The following is a 16,276-nucleotide window of genomic DNA, read 5'->3' on the forward strand; positions in this document are numbered from 1 at the left end:
GTCAGCAGGGGTCTGTGGGAGGAGCCACAGGAGCAGTCAGCAGGGGTCTGTGGGAGGAGCCACAGGAGCAGTCAGCAGGGGTCTGTGGGAGGAGCCACAGGAGCAGTCAGCAGGGGTCTGTGGGAGGAGCCACAGGAGCAGTCAGCAGGGGTCTGTGGGAGGAGCCACAGGAGCAGTCAGCAGGGGTCTGTGGGAGGAGTCACAGGAGCAGTCAGCAGGGGGTCTGTGGGAGGAGCCACAGGAGGAGTCAGCAGGGGTCTGTGGGAGGAGCCACAGGAGCAGTCAGCAGGGGTCTGTGGGAGGAGCCACAGGAGCAGTCCAGACAGGTATATGTAGTTCACCACAATGTTAGAGCTTATTAATCACCACATTCATGTTGTTACAGTGTTAACAGTCCAGTATTGCATATTTTAGGCATCTATTAGTCTCGTGAGACCATGGATTTGTGCCTTGGAAGGTTTCCAGGGTGCAGGCCTGGGCAGGGTTGTATGGGAGACTGGCAGTTGCCCAAGCTGCAAGCCTTCCCCTCTCCACACCACCGATGTTGTCCAAGTGAAGGGCACTAGGACCCAAGCACTGATGTCGTCACAGAGCAATGTGTTGTTATGTGCCTTGCTCAAGGACACAACACACTGCCTCAGCTAAGGCTCGAACCAGTGACCTTCAGATCACTAGACCAATGCCTTATCCACTAGGCCGCACGCCAACAGTATTGCATAGTACAGTGATTAAGTACTGTATTTTGCTGTAACTGCTAAAGGCACAAGATCCAAGACCTTGTATTCCTAGCTCCAAGATTTCTATTGCAGCAGTGGACTCCTAGAATAAAAGTCCGCGCTCCTCCCGTCAGCATAAGCCATTGTCTCTACCACAGATTTACAGAGTTGGATTGTGCTCGCTGGTGATTACATGCAAAACTGCTGGCCACCTGCACTGCGTAGTTCACCACATTCCCGACTTCCATGCCTACAAGCTACAGGACAGAAACACAGACTACACTGGTGCTGAGGCGGTGGCGCTTTTAGAATGCTGCTCTCTCTACCTCTGCTCTCACCAAACCTGAATTGTCAACTTAGGGGTCAGCTAGGATGAGCAAAATTTGAGTAAGGTCATTAACCTTAAAAACATAAGATCTTTTAAACAATTTTGATTCCTCCATAAGTTTTGTTGTAATTATACTTTAACTTTATTTTACAAGAGGGAGTGGTTGTACTTGAAAGAAACAGTTATGTACTGGATCAGGTGCTAAAGTGGGGTAAAAGCTCCAGGCTCCATGACGTTTGCAAGACCCTGCGCTGAACTCGGGCTGAAGCATAGCCTGCCCCAGCTGCTCCGGGCTTCATGCCCATGAACTCACTTTTGTTTAGAATGCCAATTGCCTACTTTAATCGCTTGCATGATTTGGTTTCTTTTCTCTCTGCTCAGTGTGTGTTTGACAGTCTTCTTTTCATGGGTTCTTTCAGGTTTCTTTGTAAGGTGACAAATCTCAAAGTTGTATAATGTGCACATACCTTAATAATATATGTACTTTGAGCTGAGGTATTACTATGATGTGGGTCAAACACAACATTTACATTCACCTTTCCCACTCTTCTTAGGTTACTTAACAGCTTCTACATTGAACGCTTCTGCTGCACTCATTGGCAACCTCCAGCCACGCTCTCTTTCTCCTACGACTAGAAGTCTATTTTCATACCTATCTTTGCAGACCAGGCACCACTCACCTAAACAATTCAATGCGAAAGTACTTACAGAAATAACAATGCAACCATATTGGTTACAAAGATGCCAATAAATGAAGGAATACTTCTGTTCAACAAAAGCAATGGATTAAAATTTATTCTGCACCAGGTACTTAACGTGCAGAGTGAATGAGTAATTGATCTGACAGACTATACATATGGCCTGAGTACAATAATACATACTTCTTTCCTTTGCTACCTCCATCTTTACAGAATTAGAGGACAACATTACTTGACACTCTGATTCCATGAAAGTTGGGAGGGAGCATGAGAAAATGACACAAGATGACCAAACTTTATCAGACTCTCAGTTGTGTAGCAGGATACAGATGTTGCTGAACTCAGCTCCAACGTCAGTAGATCTCACAGTATATGTCATGATTCAATAATCTGGTCAGACAATGAAACCTGTAAAACCTAACAGCTGATAGTGTTTGCAGATGAATTCTATATGCCCTAGATTCAGATTCAGGGAAATAACTTAAAATTTCATGAACCTATTAATTTATGAAACTCAAAGGGTTATTCAATTTCCAAATTTCATCAGCACTACATGTGAAACTACAATACTACTGGAATTGTAATTGACAAACCAATTAAACAGTATATAATACATATCAACATAAAGTCATATTGCCTTTCCAACAATCAAAATACTCATAAAGAATACCATGACAAAGAAAATCCACATGAAGAAACGATCCATTACCTTAGCCACCTTTTTCCACTCTGCAGATTTTGCATTGTTTGCTTTTTGCTCTCTAAAGCAATTTGCTATAAATTCAATGTTTCTTGCCACCCTACCTCTATGTAAGTAACAGAAACAAGAGGACATATTCAGATCCTCTTCACTGGCACAACTATTTCCTGTGCTTCCTTCAAAATGTCCATTACTTTCCTTGAGGTTGCAAACTGGACATCGATGCACTGGTATCACAGACAGTGCAGAATCTTCCTTCGGTATTGTATTGTTACATTGGTAATTTTTAGAAAGTTGGTCCTTTATTATTAATTCTTTCTCTTTTTTAAGTTTTACATTTGTTTTGGAGTTATCTGACCGCACTTTACAGTTCTTTTTCTCATTTTCCTTTTGTATGGTTGTGCAGGTTTCACCAATGTCATATACAAAGAAGATCTTTGACATGTACTGCAGTATGATCACCTTAGCCCATTTTGGAACTGGCTTGGCTTCTGGCCCGCAGTGATGGATATTCATGATGAAAATAGTCAGTGCAGTCGAGGCAGTGATCATTGTCATTGTTGCTATGTAGTATTTACCTGAAAGCAAACAGAAATAAATATTAGAATGATTTAATCACCTTTCTTTCAAAATTGTGCACAGGATTAAAAAGAAACATTCTCATCAAATCTGTTGCCTTCAGTGTAACGTGTGAACAATGTTTCATCAAACACAAAAATAAAACTGCAAATTCATTCATTTAATTCTCCCAAATTTAAGGAAGGTAAATTATTAAACACATATTTTCTCTTATTTTGTCAGCACAATCAATTCATGTCTTCCCTTCACTGAAGAACCTGTGTTTTGATTTTTATTTGCTTTACTGTTTATTCCTCTTTCCTCTCTCTCAAAGACATGGATTTTGTCTCAGATTTCTCCTTGAAGGCCACCACTTCCCAATGTCATGGACGTGACCATTGGATTGACTAGATTTTGAGATTAACTAATAATTAGATCTGGAGTATCATCAGAAATTCCATCAGAAATATCATCAGAAATTCCTCATCTAACGTCACAAGTCACTGCTGAAAGCAACTATAGTTATCAAATAATTTTCCTAACGTAGCCAGGATGCAACAGAATCTTAAATACCTGTAATATTGCCCCCCACCAACACTATCTAATTCATTCCAAAGATGTGTAAGTTGATATCAAGTCAAGACCTTATATGTAAATTCGCTTCTGTCTTCATATTTATTGTTCTAAATACTGGAGACATCATCATCACAATTTTTTTAAAGTCCCTTAAAGCAGTGGTCCCAGCCACCGGTCCGCGGCCCAGTGATTGGGGATCACTGCCTTAGGGGTTCTACCAAAATAGTTACAGCACCAAACATCACAGCATCAAAGGTACAACCTGGCATGTGATGTGACAGGTCCTTCTCAATTAGTTGGTAGCTTTTGACAGAGCTGACCACAGAACCTTCACAATTGAACATTTGCATGGGGGCTTCTTCACCCGCTTCCATTCTTATCCATCCACTCCATCACACGCACTGGTTTCTCTTTGAGTTCCTCTATCATAACTACTGATACCAGCCATTGATACTTGTCCTTCACTCGATTACTATTATTATGTTGGTTTCACTCAAATGTTTTTCATACCAGCACCAATGTCCATATACTTGCTGATTTACCTAACCAACACCTTTCAATCCCTAAAAAAACTGCCAGATTTAGGGCAAAAGGTCTGCTGGAAGCATTGGGGAGTCGAGCAGCAACAGGAATTGCTGATGTTTCAGGTTGAGACCCTGCACCAGGACTGAGAGTGAGGGGGAAGATAGTTGGTATAAGGAGTAGGTTCTCAAGCTGAGCCTGACTGAGTTTCTGCTTCATCCACCCATCACCCTGTTTCATTCCCTCCTCCTCCTGGTTCCATCCACCCACTCCAGCTGGTTCCACCTGCCCTTCACCTCTCCCTTTATTATTCCCACTATCTCCTTCCTTACTTAACAGATTCCAGCACTTGTTGTCGTTGTGTCCCCTCTCAACTCCCTCTAGCCTCTGTCTCCACCTTCACCAGCTCTTCCCCCCACCTGGCTCATTCTGACCAGGGCTAGTAGGGGACAGGTGGACTGAAGTGACATGAGAGATGACGGGCAGAAAGAGGCTGGTGGGAAAGGCTGAGAGGCAGGCAGGTGTGATAGATGGGTGCAGACGAAAGGAAGCTGACAGAGGCTAGAGCGGATAAATGGGACACAAAAGACCACAAATTTGATATCTGATAAGGATGCTGATAAGAGTTAAGGGAGAGATGAAGAGCATTCGGAACAGGATGGGGGAGAGACACCTGTGGTGAAGTATGTGGGTCGTAGGTGGATGGAACCAGTTCGGGGAGGGGTGATGAAGATGAGCAACGGTGGGTCTGGAGCAGAGATTCAATACAGCTAAACACTACACCCATCTTGAAAACCAACTCTTTAAAACATGATCTTGATCATCCAATCTACCATTGTATGCTCATAATGTCAGATCTGTTTATCAACTCTCTGGAAGATGTTTTGCTTTGTTAAAACCAGTATATAAATCCTATTTATTGATACGTGAGGGCAGGTAGTCTAAAATCAACATAATTAGGTTAGTTTCCTCACTCACTTTTGTAGCATGCTCCCTAGCTCATTTAAATCAAACTTCTGAACTACTGCAAAGCAATCATTAAAACAGAAGCAAGTAAGACAACTTTCATTACAGTCACAGTTTAAACATATAAATTGTGCTAAAATTACTAAGTAGTGGAAATTCAAAGATTTAAAGTACATTTATTATCAAAGTAAATATGCAGTATACAACCCTGAGATTCATCTTCCCCACAGACAGACAGCCCATTCAAACAAAAACAGCAAACCCTTCCCCCGCTGTGCCAGAAAAAAACAAATTGCTCAATCAGCAACAACAAAATTAAGCTAGCGGAAAAACACAAAATCGAAAGCGCCCAGGCATATTCAGTTCGGCTCAGTGTTCATTAGCTGAAAGCCATCCTGATTCAAGGTCGCCCAAAACAACAACAAAAAGAGAAGAAAGCAGAGCGCATGATAACGTGAACTACAGAGTCCGATCCACGGATTCAAACTTCCCCAAGAAATTAAACCCTGATATTCACAATGGAGAAAATTTAAATAACTTTACGATGTTACGATGGGTAGATAAAGTAGAAACTCAGTCAGGCTAAGCACTACATTCAGCTTGAATACTGACTTGAAAGCCGGCTCTTTATGCTAACGATCTTCTCCCTTCACTTTCCATCTTGGTGCAGGGTCTCAACCTGAAACATCATCAATTCCTTTCCATCCACAGATGCTGCTCGACCTACTGAGTGCTTCAGCAGACCCTTTGCTCGAAACCTCTGCTCATCTAGTTCATGTTATACGTATTTTTGTTACTGATATTTTGCGCAGTTCTGCTCAGTGTGATCTGGCTCTGAGGCTTGCAGTCAACTAACGACACAGCGCTAAACTGAGCCAAACTGAACATTCCTAGACAGTTTCAGGGCCTCTGTGGTCTGATGTTCAATATTCTGTATGTTAGTCCCTCATTTTTTTGCTAATTGCACAATTTGTTCTTTTTTTTTGCACATTGGGTGTTTGATGTTTTCTCTGAACAGATTCCAGGGTGTTTCTTTGTTCTGTTGCTGTCTGCAAGAAGACAAACATCAGAGTTTTATGCTGCATACATACTTGGATATTAAATCTACTTTGAATCTTTGATGCATGGGCAAGTGATTTGGAAGCTTATGCATGATATGGTGGAACCATCTTCATCTGACAGCTACTTGGTGTCTGGCTCTCTGTTTAACAGTGATATATAATAAATAATTTACATTCAATGAGCAAAAATACAATTCAACTCAAAAGCATATTGTTGTTCCAATAAAACACAATCTAAAACAAGTTTAAATACTTAAAACTCTCAATAATAAAAGCAATGTATCTAACTATTGACACTTTGCAACATAAGGAAACTTGCTGCAGACAAAGTGGCTACAATGAGTTTAACATTATAAACAGTGATTGCATTTAAAGTGCTTCAGTGGCTGGAAAGCAGTTTGGGTAGGGAAAGATGCTATGTAGACGTAGAACACAGCACATAGGTTAGTACAGAACAGTGCAGTCCCTTTGGTTCACGATATCATGGCGACCTTTTAACCTTCTCAAGATCCATCTGACTCTTTCCTCCCATGTAGCCCTCCATATTTCTTCCTGAGTCTCTCAGATGTTCCTAATCTATTTGCCTCTACCCTAGGCTGCACATCCTATTCCCCCAGCACTTTCTGTGCAAACAATCTACCTCTGACATTTCCCCATACTTTCCTCCAACCACTTTAAAATTATTCCCTCTTGTATAGCAATCTCCGCCTTGGGAAAAGGTGGAAATGGCCAATACTAGACAGCATAATTTTAAAGATTATCTATGCCTCTTATCATCTTATACACCTCTATGAAGTCACCTCTCATGCTCCTTCACTATAAAGAGAAAACCCCCAGCTTGCTCACCTTTCCTCATAAGACATGCTCTCTAATCCAGGCAACATCTTGGTAAATCTCCTCTGCACCCTCTCTAAAGCTTCCACATCCTTCTTGTAATGTGGCAACTAGAACTGAACACAATACTCCAAGTGTGGTGTACCCTTTACATCACAGCTTTTGAATTCAATTCCTCAACTAATAAAGACCAACACACCATACTTCCTTTACCCCTCTATCAACCTGCACAGTAACTTTAAGGGTTCTATGGAGTTGGACCCCAAGATCCTCCTCTTCTTCCACACAGCTAAGAATCCTGCCATTAACTCTGTACTCTGCCTTCACATTTGACTGTTCAAAGTGAATCACTTCTCACTTTTCTTGATTGAATTCCATCTGCCACTTCTCAGCCCAGCTCTGCATCATATCAATGATAGGTTGTAACTTATGACAACCTTCCACACTATCCATAACACCAAGCTTCATGTCATCTGCCAACTTACTAACCCACTCTTCCACTCCTCACCCAAGTCATTGATAAAAATCAACACTTACATTTATTTTATACTAATTATAATGCTGGTCTATTCTGGTTATGAAGCAAAATTTAATAGTTTTTGTATATGAACACTTAGGGAAGATGTTTTGAGGCCAAGAAAGCATTCACCAAATTGCCACATATACGTGCTGTTGGTAGGATGTGGTCAGTCTTAAAGCGAAGCCAACTATTTTGAACGAAATGTGCTAAGCAGCCAAAATAGATAGCTTGAAATTAATCTCCTCTGCAACACAACTTCTATAATCACAACACACCAAGAATGAGCGAGTTTTACATTGTTCATCTATCTTAAGATGTAAAGAAGACAAATCGTTGCTGGAAATCAATATTGTCAATTTACATTTTTCTACTAAATGATATCACAGACAGCAAATATAGAAACATAATATATGAAAGAATTGCACTTGCTTAGTGCCTTGCCTGGTTTCAAAACATCCCAAAAACTGTGATATTCATGTGTTTATCATCAAGAATAAATAAAGGTTTCCAATGCAATGGGTAATTCGACAGTAATTAGGAACTGATGCTGCGTTAGCAATTTAATCAAACTGGAAGGAATGAGACAACTTTTTTTCTGCTTAGTATATTTCATACAGAGAGAGGACAGTAACATCATGTCCCACCAATATATTAGCCTAAAAATTCATAAATTTAGAGGGGTTTTTTTCCAGCCCCACACATCTGAAAACTCGTTTTTTAAACAGAACATTATTCTGAACATTGGGTTGAAAACTGGCTATCACATACTGTAGAAAACAAGGAATTCAATTAAATGCGCCCTTCTCGGGCTGGAGGAATACACTTAGATAGACTTATTGTTTATATATAAGCTGTTTGTTTACTATCAGAAGACTAAGGAAATTCATTATGTTCCGGTTTACCCTTTTATAAATGCACAATAGAAAGTACCCTGTTTGAATGCATTGAGAAACACATAGAGTGAGTGGGTGAAAATCTGGCAAATGGAATTTAATATGGAAAAGTATGAAGTCATGTTCTTCAGTAAGAAGAAACAAAAGGCAGGTTGTTAAAATAGAACCTGCAAGTGAGCAAAGTTCAGAGGGATTATAGCATTCTAGTTAGCAAGCAGTCAAGAAGGAAAGCAGCATGTTATCTTTATTGCCAAAGGGGTGAAGATTAAGAGTTAGGAGATCTTGTTGCGTTTGAACAGGGTGTTGATGCCGACACGCCTAGAATACTGTACCCAGTTTTGGCTCCCTTACCTCAGAAAAGGATACAGCAACTTAGTCGTCAGTTCACCAGGCTAACTTCCTGGATGAGAGGGATGTCCTATTAAAAGAGGCTGGAGAGTTCAGGTCTGTAATCCTTGGAGTTTAAAAACATTGAAGATTGAAGGAGACTTGACAGGATAGACACTGAGATGGGAGATGGGAGAGTCACTGCAAAACAAAAGGCCATTCATTTAAAAAAAGGAGATCGAATTTGTTTATCTCAGAGGGAGTAAATTACTGGAATTCACTGCCCCCAAGAGTGCTAGAGGCTAGATCGTTAAAACTATTGAAGGTGGAAACAGATAAATATTTGAAAGATTGAGTAATTAAGAATATGGAGAAATAGCACAGGAGTTGAGGCCTGTTGTAAAGCAGCAATAATCATACTGAATTGGCCAGGCATCAGCATTGTATGGTCCTGGGTTCAAAGCTGGTTCCTTACAAGCTTTCCATCCATGCTGGGTTGAGCATCAAGATAGCAACTCAGCCTTGTAAAACATGGTCAAATGCTGCAGGAACAGCAAAAAATGTCTCCTGATGCGTCATAAGGCACGAACAGGAACAACAACAATCATACTGAATGGTGGGGCAGGAATGAGAGCCCTGGTGGCTTTGCTCCTCCTCATGCTTTCTGTCATCCGAGTGTTCGTTTCCATGTTGAATTTTACAACCCTGGTAGCCAATAGACTACTTTTTGTCAAGAGTTTCAATATCAAATGATTTCAGTTTCCAGTGGTGTACCTTTGGCAGGTAGTGCTCATTACCCTGGGAGCATCTGTTATTGAACACTCCAAAGCCACAATGTAATTCTGAACTACTAGATAAACCCACACCAGGTAAACCCTTCACTTGTCTCTACTCCTTCTGTTGGCCCCTGTATCCCCACAATACAAATGATACCAACCCTCTTACCTGCAAACTGCACTACCTACCATAGTCTCTAATTGTCCATGGTCTTTAATTCCCAATCTTCAACTTCCTCCTGACAAAGTGCAAACTTCCAGTCAAACACCATGACCAACAACTCCACATCCTCAGCAGGTCTTGATCAGGTCCCAAATGCCACCCAAAGGTCACATTCCCCAAACCTGGCCCTGGACCCATTTTAATTATGCACGCTGCTACACATAAAAGGAAATGAGCAAACGGCCTTTCAGAGTAAGCCTAACATGATAGTTGTCTGCAGGCTATAATCAAAACAGTTGCTGGTGTGTGACACAACACCTATGCAGCAATCTATCAGGGCTTAGAACAATTTCTAAATCACCATCTTTTCATAGCTTTGGAAGTAGCATAAAACCCACACAGTTTTCCAAAAGTTTGGATTTAGTTGTGCATTCAGTCACCATATGTTGCCGACAGTCTTTCACTGTAACAGTATAAACAGTAGAATAGCTATTGTTTCTGCAGTAAAATCCAGCCCCACTTACGAGCTGAACTGCAAGTGGGTATATGAGGCTAATTTCCAATTGACACACATTTCAGAAGCAGTATAATGAATGAGGACAGTGTATCAGTCAAGTGAAATAGACAGACCTGGCAGATAAAATTTCACACAGTGGTACATAATGATTCACCTTGACAAGCAAGAAAGAATTGTCTGAAAAAATCTGAAGGAAATACAAGAACAGTGAAATATTGACACATTTTTGAAGGATGAGATGAGAATGCTATTAAAAAAAAGCATTTAATATGTTGAACCTTGTACACATAGCTAGAGTATACAAAAGTAGACATACTAACTATCTATAAAACAGTGATTAAACCAGTGCTGGAATATTGCAGCCGATCGTCGGCACACAGTTAAGGGTATTAGCAATTGATGCAAGAATGAGCCAAATGACCCCTGAAGCTTGTTTGATCATTCACCGAGCATAAATCCTACATTTCAAGTACAATTTCATACTCAATTCTGATATCTATCAGTCACTTCAAGCACCTAAAACTCTTATCAGTTATGATATTACTAAGCGACTAAGTGTATACAGCCCTTTAAGCTAAACGATCGATATCACACACTTACAGCCCTCCTCGTCAAAGCCTTGAGATGAAGGAGAAGTTGTTTATTGGAACAATGCCAGGATTGAAAGCTTCAGGCTAAATCCTGAGACAGAAGAAATCAGAGTTGTTCTCAGAGCAAAGTAGGTTAAAGAGAAATTTGGAAAATGTGCTTGAAAAAAAAAGTTGGAAACTGTTTTCAAAAGAGAAAAGTGATTGCAACCATTTAAGACATTTTATCTAGCAATTCCAAATGCAAATCAGCCTGTGACAATGAAATTATTTCTACCACAGTCACTTCCAGATTGATATCATTGATTGAGGACCAAAATAAGCTGAAACCACTTCAGCCCTTTCGTTCAAAACCATCCTCTTGTCAGATCACTGACACTGTCCCACAGAGCTCCATCCCATCCAGAAGATAAAATGCAGATGAACAGCAATTCAGAAAGTTGACCAGCTGATCAATGGTCTCAAAGGATAGCTACTTAAATTTACCATGCCATGTATTATGGATGAAGGTAAAATTTAAATGGTACATATAAACAAAAAAAGAGAGATTATATTATAAAGGCATATTTCTAGATGACCTCTGTTCCTTTCCTGGATGACATATGTTTGCTAGAGAAGCAAGATCAAGGCCATTGGTGTTAGAATAACATATTTCTTCACATTGCGTAAGAAGAAATTTTCACTCAAGGCTATTGCAGTACGTATTGCAAATTAACCTGTTGACTACAATACCCCAATCGTCAACTGTGCTGAGTATAGGCAGAAAGAGATTGAACCAGATTTTGCTGGGACATTCAGAAACTCTGAGGAACATTGAGAACTGACAGAAAGCTGAGAGCATGATAAGGACATCTGCCAAAGGAATTTTCAATGGTTTCATTGTCAGCATTTATTCTGGCTCAGACAAGTGACCCAATTACAACTTAGGAGGTCACAGCGTTGCCAAGGTCATTGTCAATCAGAAGGAATCCGTACAAACCAAGTTTGGATGTGCCCATAATTTGGCTGTGGGTGCAGGCACCGTTAAGCCAAGTCTACATTATTAAAGGGGCAAAATAATCTATTTCACTCAAAGAACTGTATAATATGAATATTGATATCAAAACTTTGGAGTTAATTTCATTATTTCATTCCATTGCTGAGACTTATCAGAATGTGTGCATATGTGCAAGTGTAATATTACAGCCCAAGAACAGCATAAGAAGCCCAAAGAACGGAACCTTCGATAACTACGTACTGTTAACTAGATATCAAGTTATGTTCAAATTCTGCAAGGTTTATCTAAAGCAAATTTAATGATTCCACATGTCCAAGCTTCATTTAAAAGGTTAATTCTGAAACTCCGACTGCCACAATGTTCTTTCAAACCTAGTTTCGTCTAAGAGATTCTACATTTATGGGAACTAAAAAACTGCAAAAATGTACTGTATGCACCGACCACCTCCGAGCTGAGAATAGTACTCTGGAATAGCCACTTACCAATCAATGGAACACTTTCAGATGGAGGCATGCTTTCTGCAACCATCAGCTGAAACACAGTCAGTGCCAGCAGAACGGTCACACCAAGTGAGACCTTCTCTCCAGAGTCAGCTGGTAGGTAAAACCCTAATGGAGCCAGGAATGAAATCATTACACATGGGATCAACAAGTTAAAAATGTAAAAGGAAGACCTCCTTTTGAGAATTAATGTGTATGTGACATCTGGGTAGGGGTCTGAACAACAGCCATATGTTATCACATTTTTTGTTGCTGGCATTCCATGTACTTCCCATTCCACATTCTCCACAAAATCAGTCAGGTCTCCACTATCAAGTCCATTTGTGATATCAACCTGGTTTCCATTGTAGGTCCACGAGCCAAAAGTAAGGTTACATCTCTGATCATCAAATGGGAAATAGGCCACATCAACGACACACGAGCTCTTGGTAATTGCAGGTGAATCCCATGTAATCTGCCCATCGTATCTCAGGACCACATTAGTCTCCATGGATCCAATAGATTCATCATCAGCTCTAAAATAAGTTACCAACAGAACTTACAGTTGGTTACAAAGACAGAACTTCATTAAAAATTTCAGTAATATCATAGCTCAATACTTGAAGGTCAAATAAAATGATTGAGAATTTATCAAGAGTTTAGAAGTATATTAGAGAAATTAGAAGCAATTACAACAGGATAGAAAATTAACAGACATAGTTTTTAAAAGTCTTGCTGTTCAATGCATGGAACTAACAGATGGAATAGATGAACTCTTGACCTCACTATCTACATCTTCATGGCTTGTGGCTTATTGTCTACCTGCACTGCCCTTTTCTCTGCAACTGTAACACTACAGTATATCCTGCTTTCTGTTATTGCTTTTCCCCCTGTACTACCTTGATGCATTGATGTGATGAAATTATCTGTATGGATGGCATGCAAAACAAAGTTTCTCACTGTACCTTAGTAAGAGGGCCTTGTTGGTCAGTGTTGACCATGGATGTTGCATCCTAGCTGTCTACGTTATCGATATGCAAGCCAGAGCAATACGATATAGAGAGCGAGCTGTTACCCACTCAGCAGGTTCCTCCTCTCCGTGCAGCTGATGAATCCAAGGGAACGGCAGAGGCTGATACAGTTTGGCAGCAGCAGCTTCACAGGAATTGCCAGACAACGTCGAACTCAACGTACGACTGCCTTAGGGACTCCAGCTCCAGGTTTTTCCTCGGGGTTTACCCACATGACTAGGTATAGCCACCAGTCATAGTTTATTCAGAGTTTTCCTTCTCCTAGATGAGCTGCCTACCACAGCTGATGAGCCCCATCTGCCCAAAGTGACTGGGTTTGAGACACCAGGAACCCACCTTTGCCCCTTCTCCTGTCGGTAGAAATGGTTCCGCTGGGCTAGGTAGCTATGCCACAGATGAAAGCCAGGAGCTGGATTGTTTGTCAGAGGGTATTTGAGATGCACGCCATAGGGAGCATTTAATAGGTAGTGGGAGATTATCCTCACTAACCCCCACCCCCAGCTATGACAACCTTTAGGTTCCTGGACTTCAATACATGTGAAAATAGTGAATAAATTTATCAATTTCATTTAATTTACCAATGAAAGCAAAGTATAGTGAAATTACTTTATTGGGAAATTGGTAAATCTGAAGAAATAGTGATATTGATGAAGGTAAGAATGATTCTAGATATTCATAATTTGATCTCTGACACAGGGGAAATGAAATTTCAAATACTGAGTACAAGAGGATTAAATAGTTAAAAAGTTACCAAAACTGAAGAACCCATCACATAATGCTCAGAAGGATGATAAAGATAAGAAAAACAAATGTTAAATAAAGGAAAAGACATCTGAGGAGGGACTACAAGAAAATGAATCACCTGAATGTATTAAACAGAGCATTGACCAGTGACTAATCCGGACATCACAAGATTGAGAGGATTGGATTTCAATCAGGTCCATTGCCCAACTAGAAAAAAGCAGCATCAAGCAGGTCAAGGCAGTGTAATAGAGCATTGACCAGCCACCAATCCGTGTCTGGGATTGATTAACAGCAGAAATTTAAAGGAAGGTGGGGCAAACACGCTGTCATCTGAGTGGACAGAGTCAGAGTGGTGATCTTGAGGCTTTAGCTCTTCGGGACTTCAGCAAAGTGAGGCTTCAGTCAGAGAAAGCAAAGAAAAGAAAAGCTCTATGTTAAGTTCTTCTTCCCTTCTTTATACCTACTCAGTTAGGACAGTAGGGATGACAGGCAGAACAGTTGAATGCTCCTCTTGCAGGATGTAGGAAGGCAGGGAGACCTCCAGTGTCCCTGATGACTACAACTCTGAGAAGTCTGTAATGAACTCTGGATCATTCGGGAGGCTGAGGCGATGATAGATAGAACATACAGAGAGGCAGTTACACCAAGGAGCAGGACACAGGAGATGGGGTGACAGTCAGGAAGGGGAAAGGGGTTACAGAGCCAGTGCAGAGTACCCTTGTGGCCATCCCACTCAACAGCAGGTGTATCACTTTGGATACTGTTGGGGGGGGGGGGGGGCGGGGGAGTTGACCTAACAGAGGAAAATCACAGTGGTTGGGTCTCTGGCACTGAACCCAGCTCTGTGATTCAGAAGGGAAGGGGGAAGAAGAGGCATACTATGGCGATAGGGTATTTGTTAGCTGGGGGAACAGACAGGAGGTTCTATGGGAGAGAATGAGATTCCCGGATGGCATGTTGACTCCCGGGTGCCAGGGCCTGAAACATCTCAGACTGAGTCCTCAGCATTCTTAAGTGGGAGGGTGAACAGCCAGTGGTCATGGTTCATGTAGGTACCAATGATATGGGTAGGATAAGTGACAAGGTTCTGCATAGGGAGTTCAGGGAGTTACGTGCTAAGTTAAAGGGCAGGACCTCCAGGGTTGTCAAATCAAGATTGCTACCTGTGCCACGTGCTACTGAGGCCAGAACTAGGAAGATTATACAGTTTAATACGTGGTTAAGGAGTTGGTGTAGGAGGGAGGGCATAAGATTTTTGGATCATTGGGCTCTCTTCCAGGGAAAGTGGGACCTGTACAGAAGGAACATTTTCCACCTGAACTGGAGGGGGCTAATATCCTAGTGGAAAGGTTTATTAATGCTGCATGGTGGGGTTTAACCTGGAGTTGCAGAGTAATGAGAACCAGAGCATCAGAACAGTTAGTGGAGAGGTTGTGGAAGCAGATGTTGGTAAGACCTCAGACAAAGATAAGAATCAAAAGACTGAGCATGATGTGACTAGTGTCCTGAGTTGTGTATACTTCAATGCAAGAAGTATCGTAGGAAAGGCAGATGATAGTGCTGAAGATAAGGTTTACAACAGAGGCAATATGTCTAGAGGATAAGGCAAAACTAGTCAACAGGGTGAGTTGCACATAAAGGGTGGACAAAATCGAGAAGGGTGAATACAGGACTGATGGTATTATATTCGAATGTAAGCAGTATACGGAATAAGGTGAATGAACTTCTAGTACAGCTACAGATTGGCATGTATGATGTCATAGGCATCACTGAATCATGGCTGAAAGAAGGTTACAGCTGGGTGCTTAATGTGCAAGGATACACATTATATCAAAAGGACAGGCAGGAAGACAAAGGTGGCAGCATACTTTTGTTGGTAAAAAATGAAATCAAATCTTTAGAAAGAGGTGACAGGGTTGGAAGGTGTTGAATCATTGTGGATAGATCTAAGGAACAGCATGGATAAAGCAGTGGCTGATTGGCAGGAGGCAAATAGTGGGAATGAAGGAAGCCTTTTCTGGTTGGTTGCCAGTGACTAATGGTGTTCCACAGGGTCTGTGTTTGGACCAATTCTTTTTAAGTCATATGTCAATGATAGGGATAATGGAATTTATGGCTTTGTGCAAAGTTTGCAGATGATATGAGGATAGGTGGAGCGGCAGATTGGTTTGAGGAATTAGAGAGGCTAAAGAAGGACTTAGATTAGGAAAACGGGCAAAGAAGTGGCAAATGAAATACTGTTTCTGTTTCATGGTCATGCACTTTGGTAGAAGAAATGAAAAG

General features: G+C 41.1%; 1 protein-coding gene across 2 annotated transcripts in view; it reads right to left on the bottom strand.

The window, feature by feature from the left end:
- Positions 1-259: 259 nt before the first annotated feature.
- Positions 260-16,276, bottom strand: part of chrna9a (cholinergic receptor, nicotinic, alpha 9a) — a 48,286-nt gene continuing 32,269 nt past the window's right edge. For both annotated transcript variants that reach the window (XM_073063962.1, XM_073063961.1), the window contains exons 3-4: positions 12,222-12,754; positions 260-3,020 (exon numbers count right to left, since the gene is read on the bottom strand). In XM_073063962.1, the coding sequence (XP_072920063.1) occupies positions 2,371-3,020; positions 12,222-12,729 (1,158 nt within the window). In that variant the 5' untranslated portion in view covers positions 12,730-12,754 and the 3' untranslated portion in view covers positions 260-2,370. The remainder of the gene's footprint in view (positions 3,021-12,221; positions 12,755-16,276) is intronic.

The sequence above is a fragment of the Hemitrygon akajei genome, chromosome 13 (assembly GCF_048418815.1).
Source record: "Hemitrygon akajei chromosome 13, sHemAka1.3, whole genome shotgun sequence".
NCBI lineage: Eukaryota > Metazoa > Chordata > Chondrichthyes > Myliobatiformes > Dasyatidae > Hemitrygon > Hemitrygon akajei.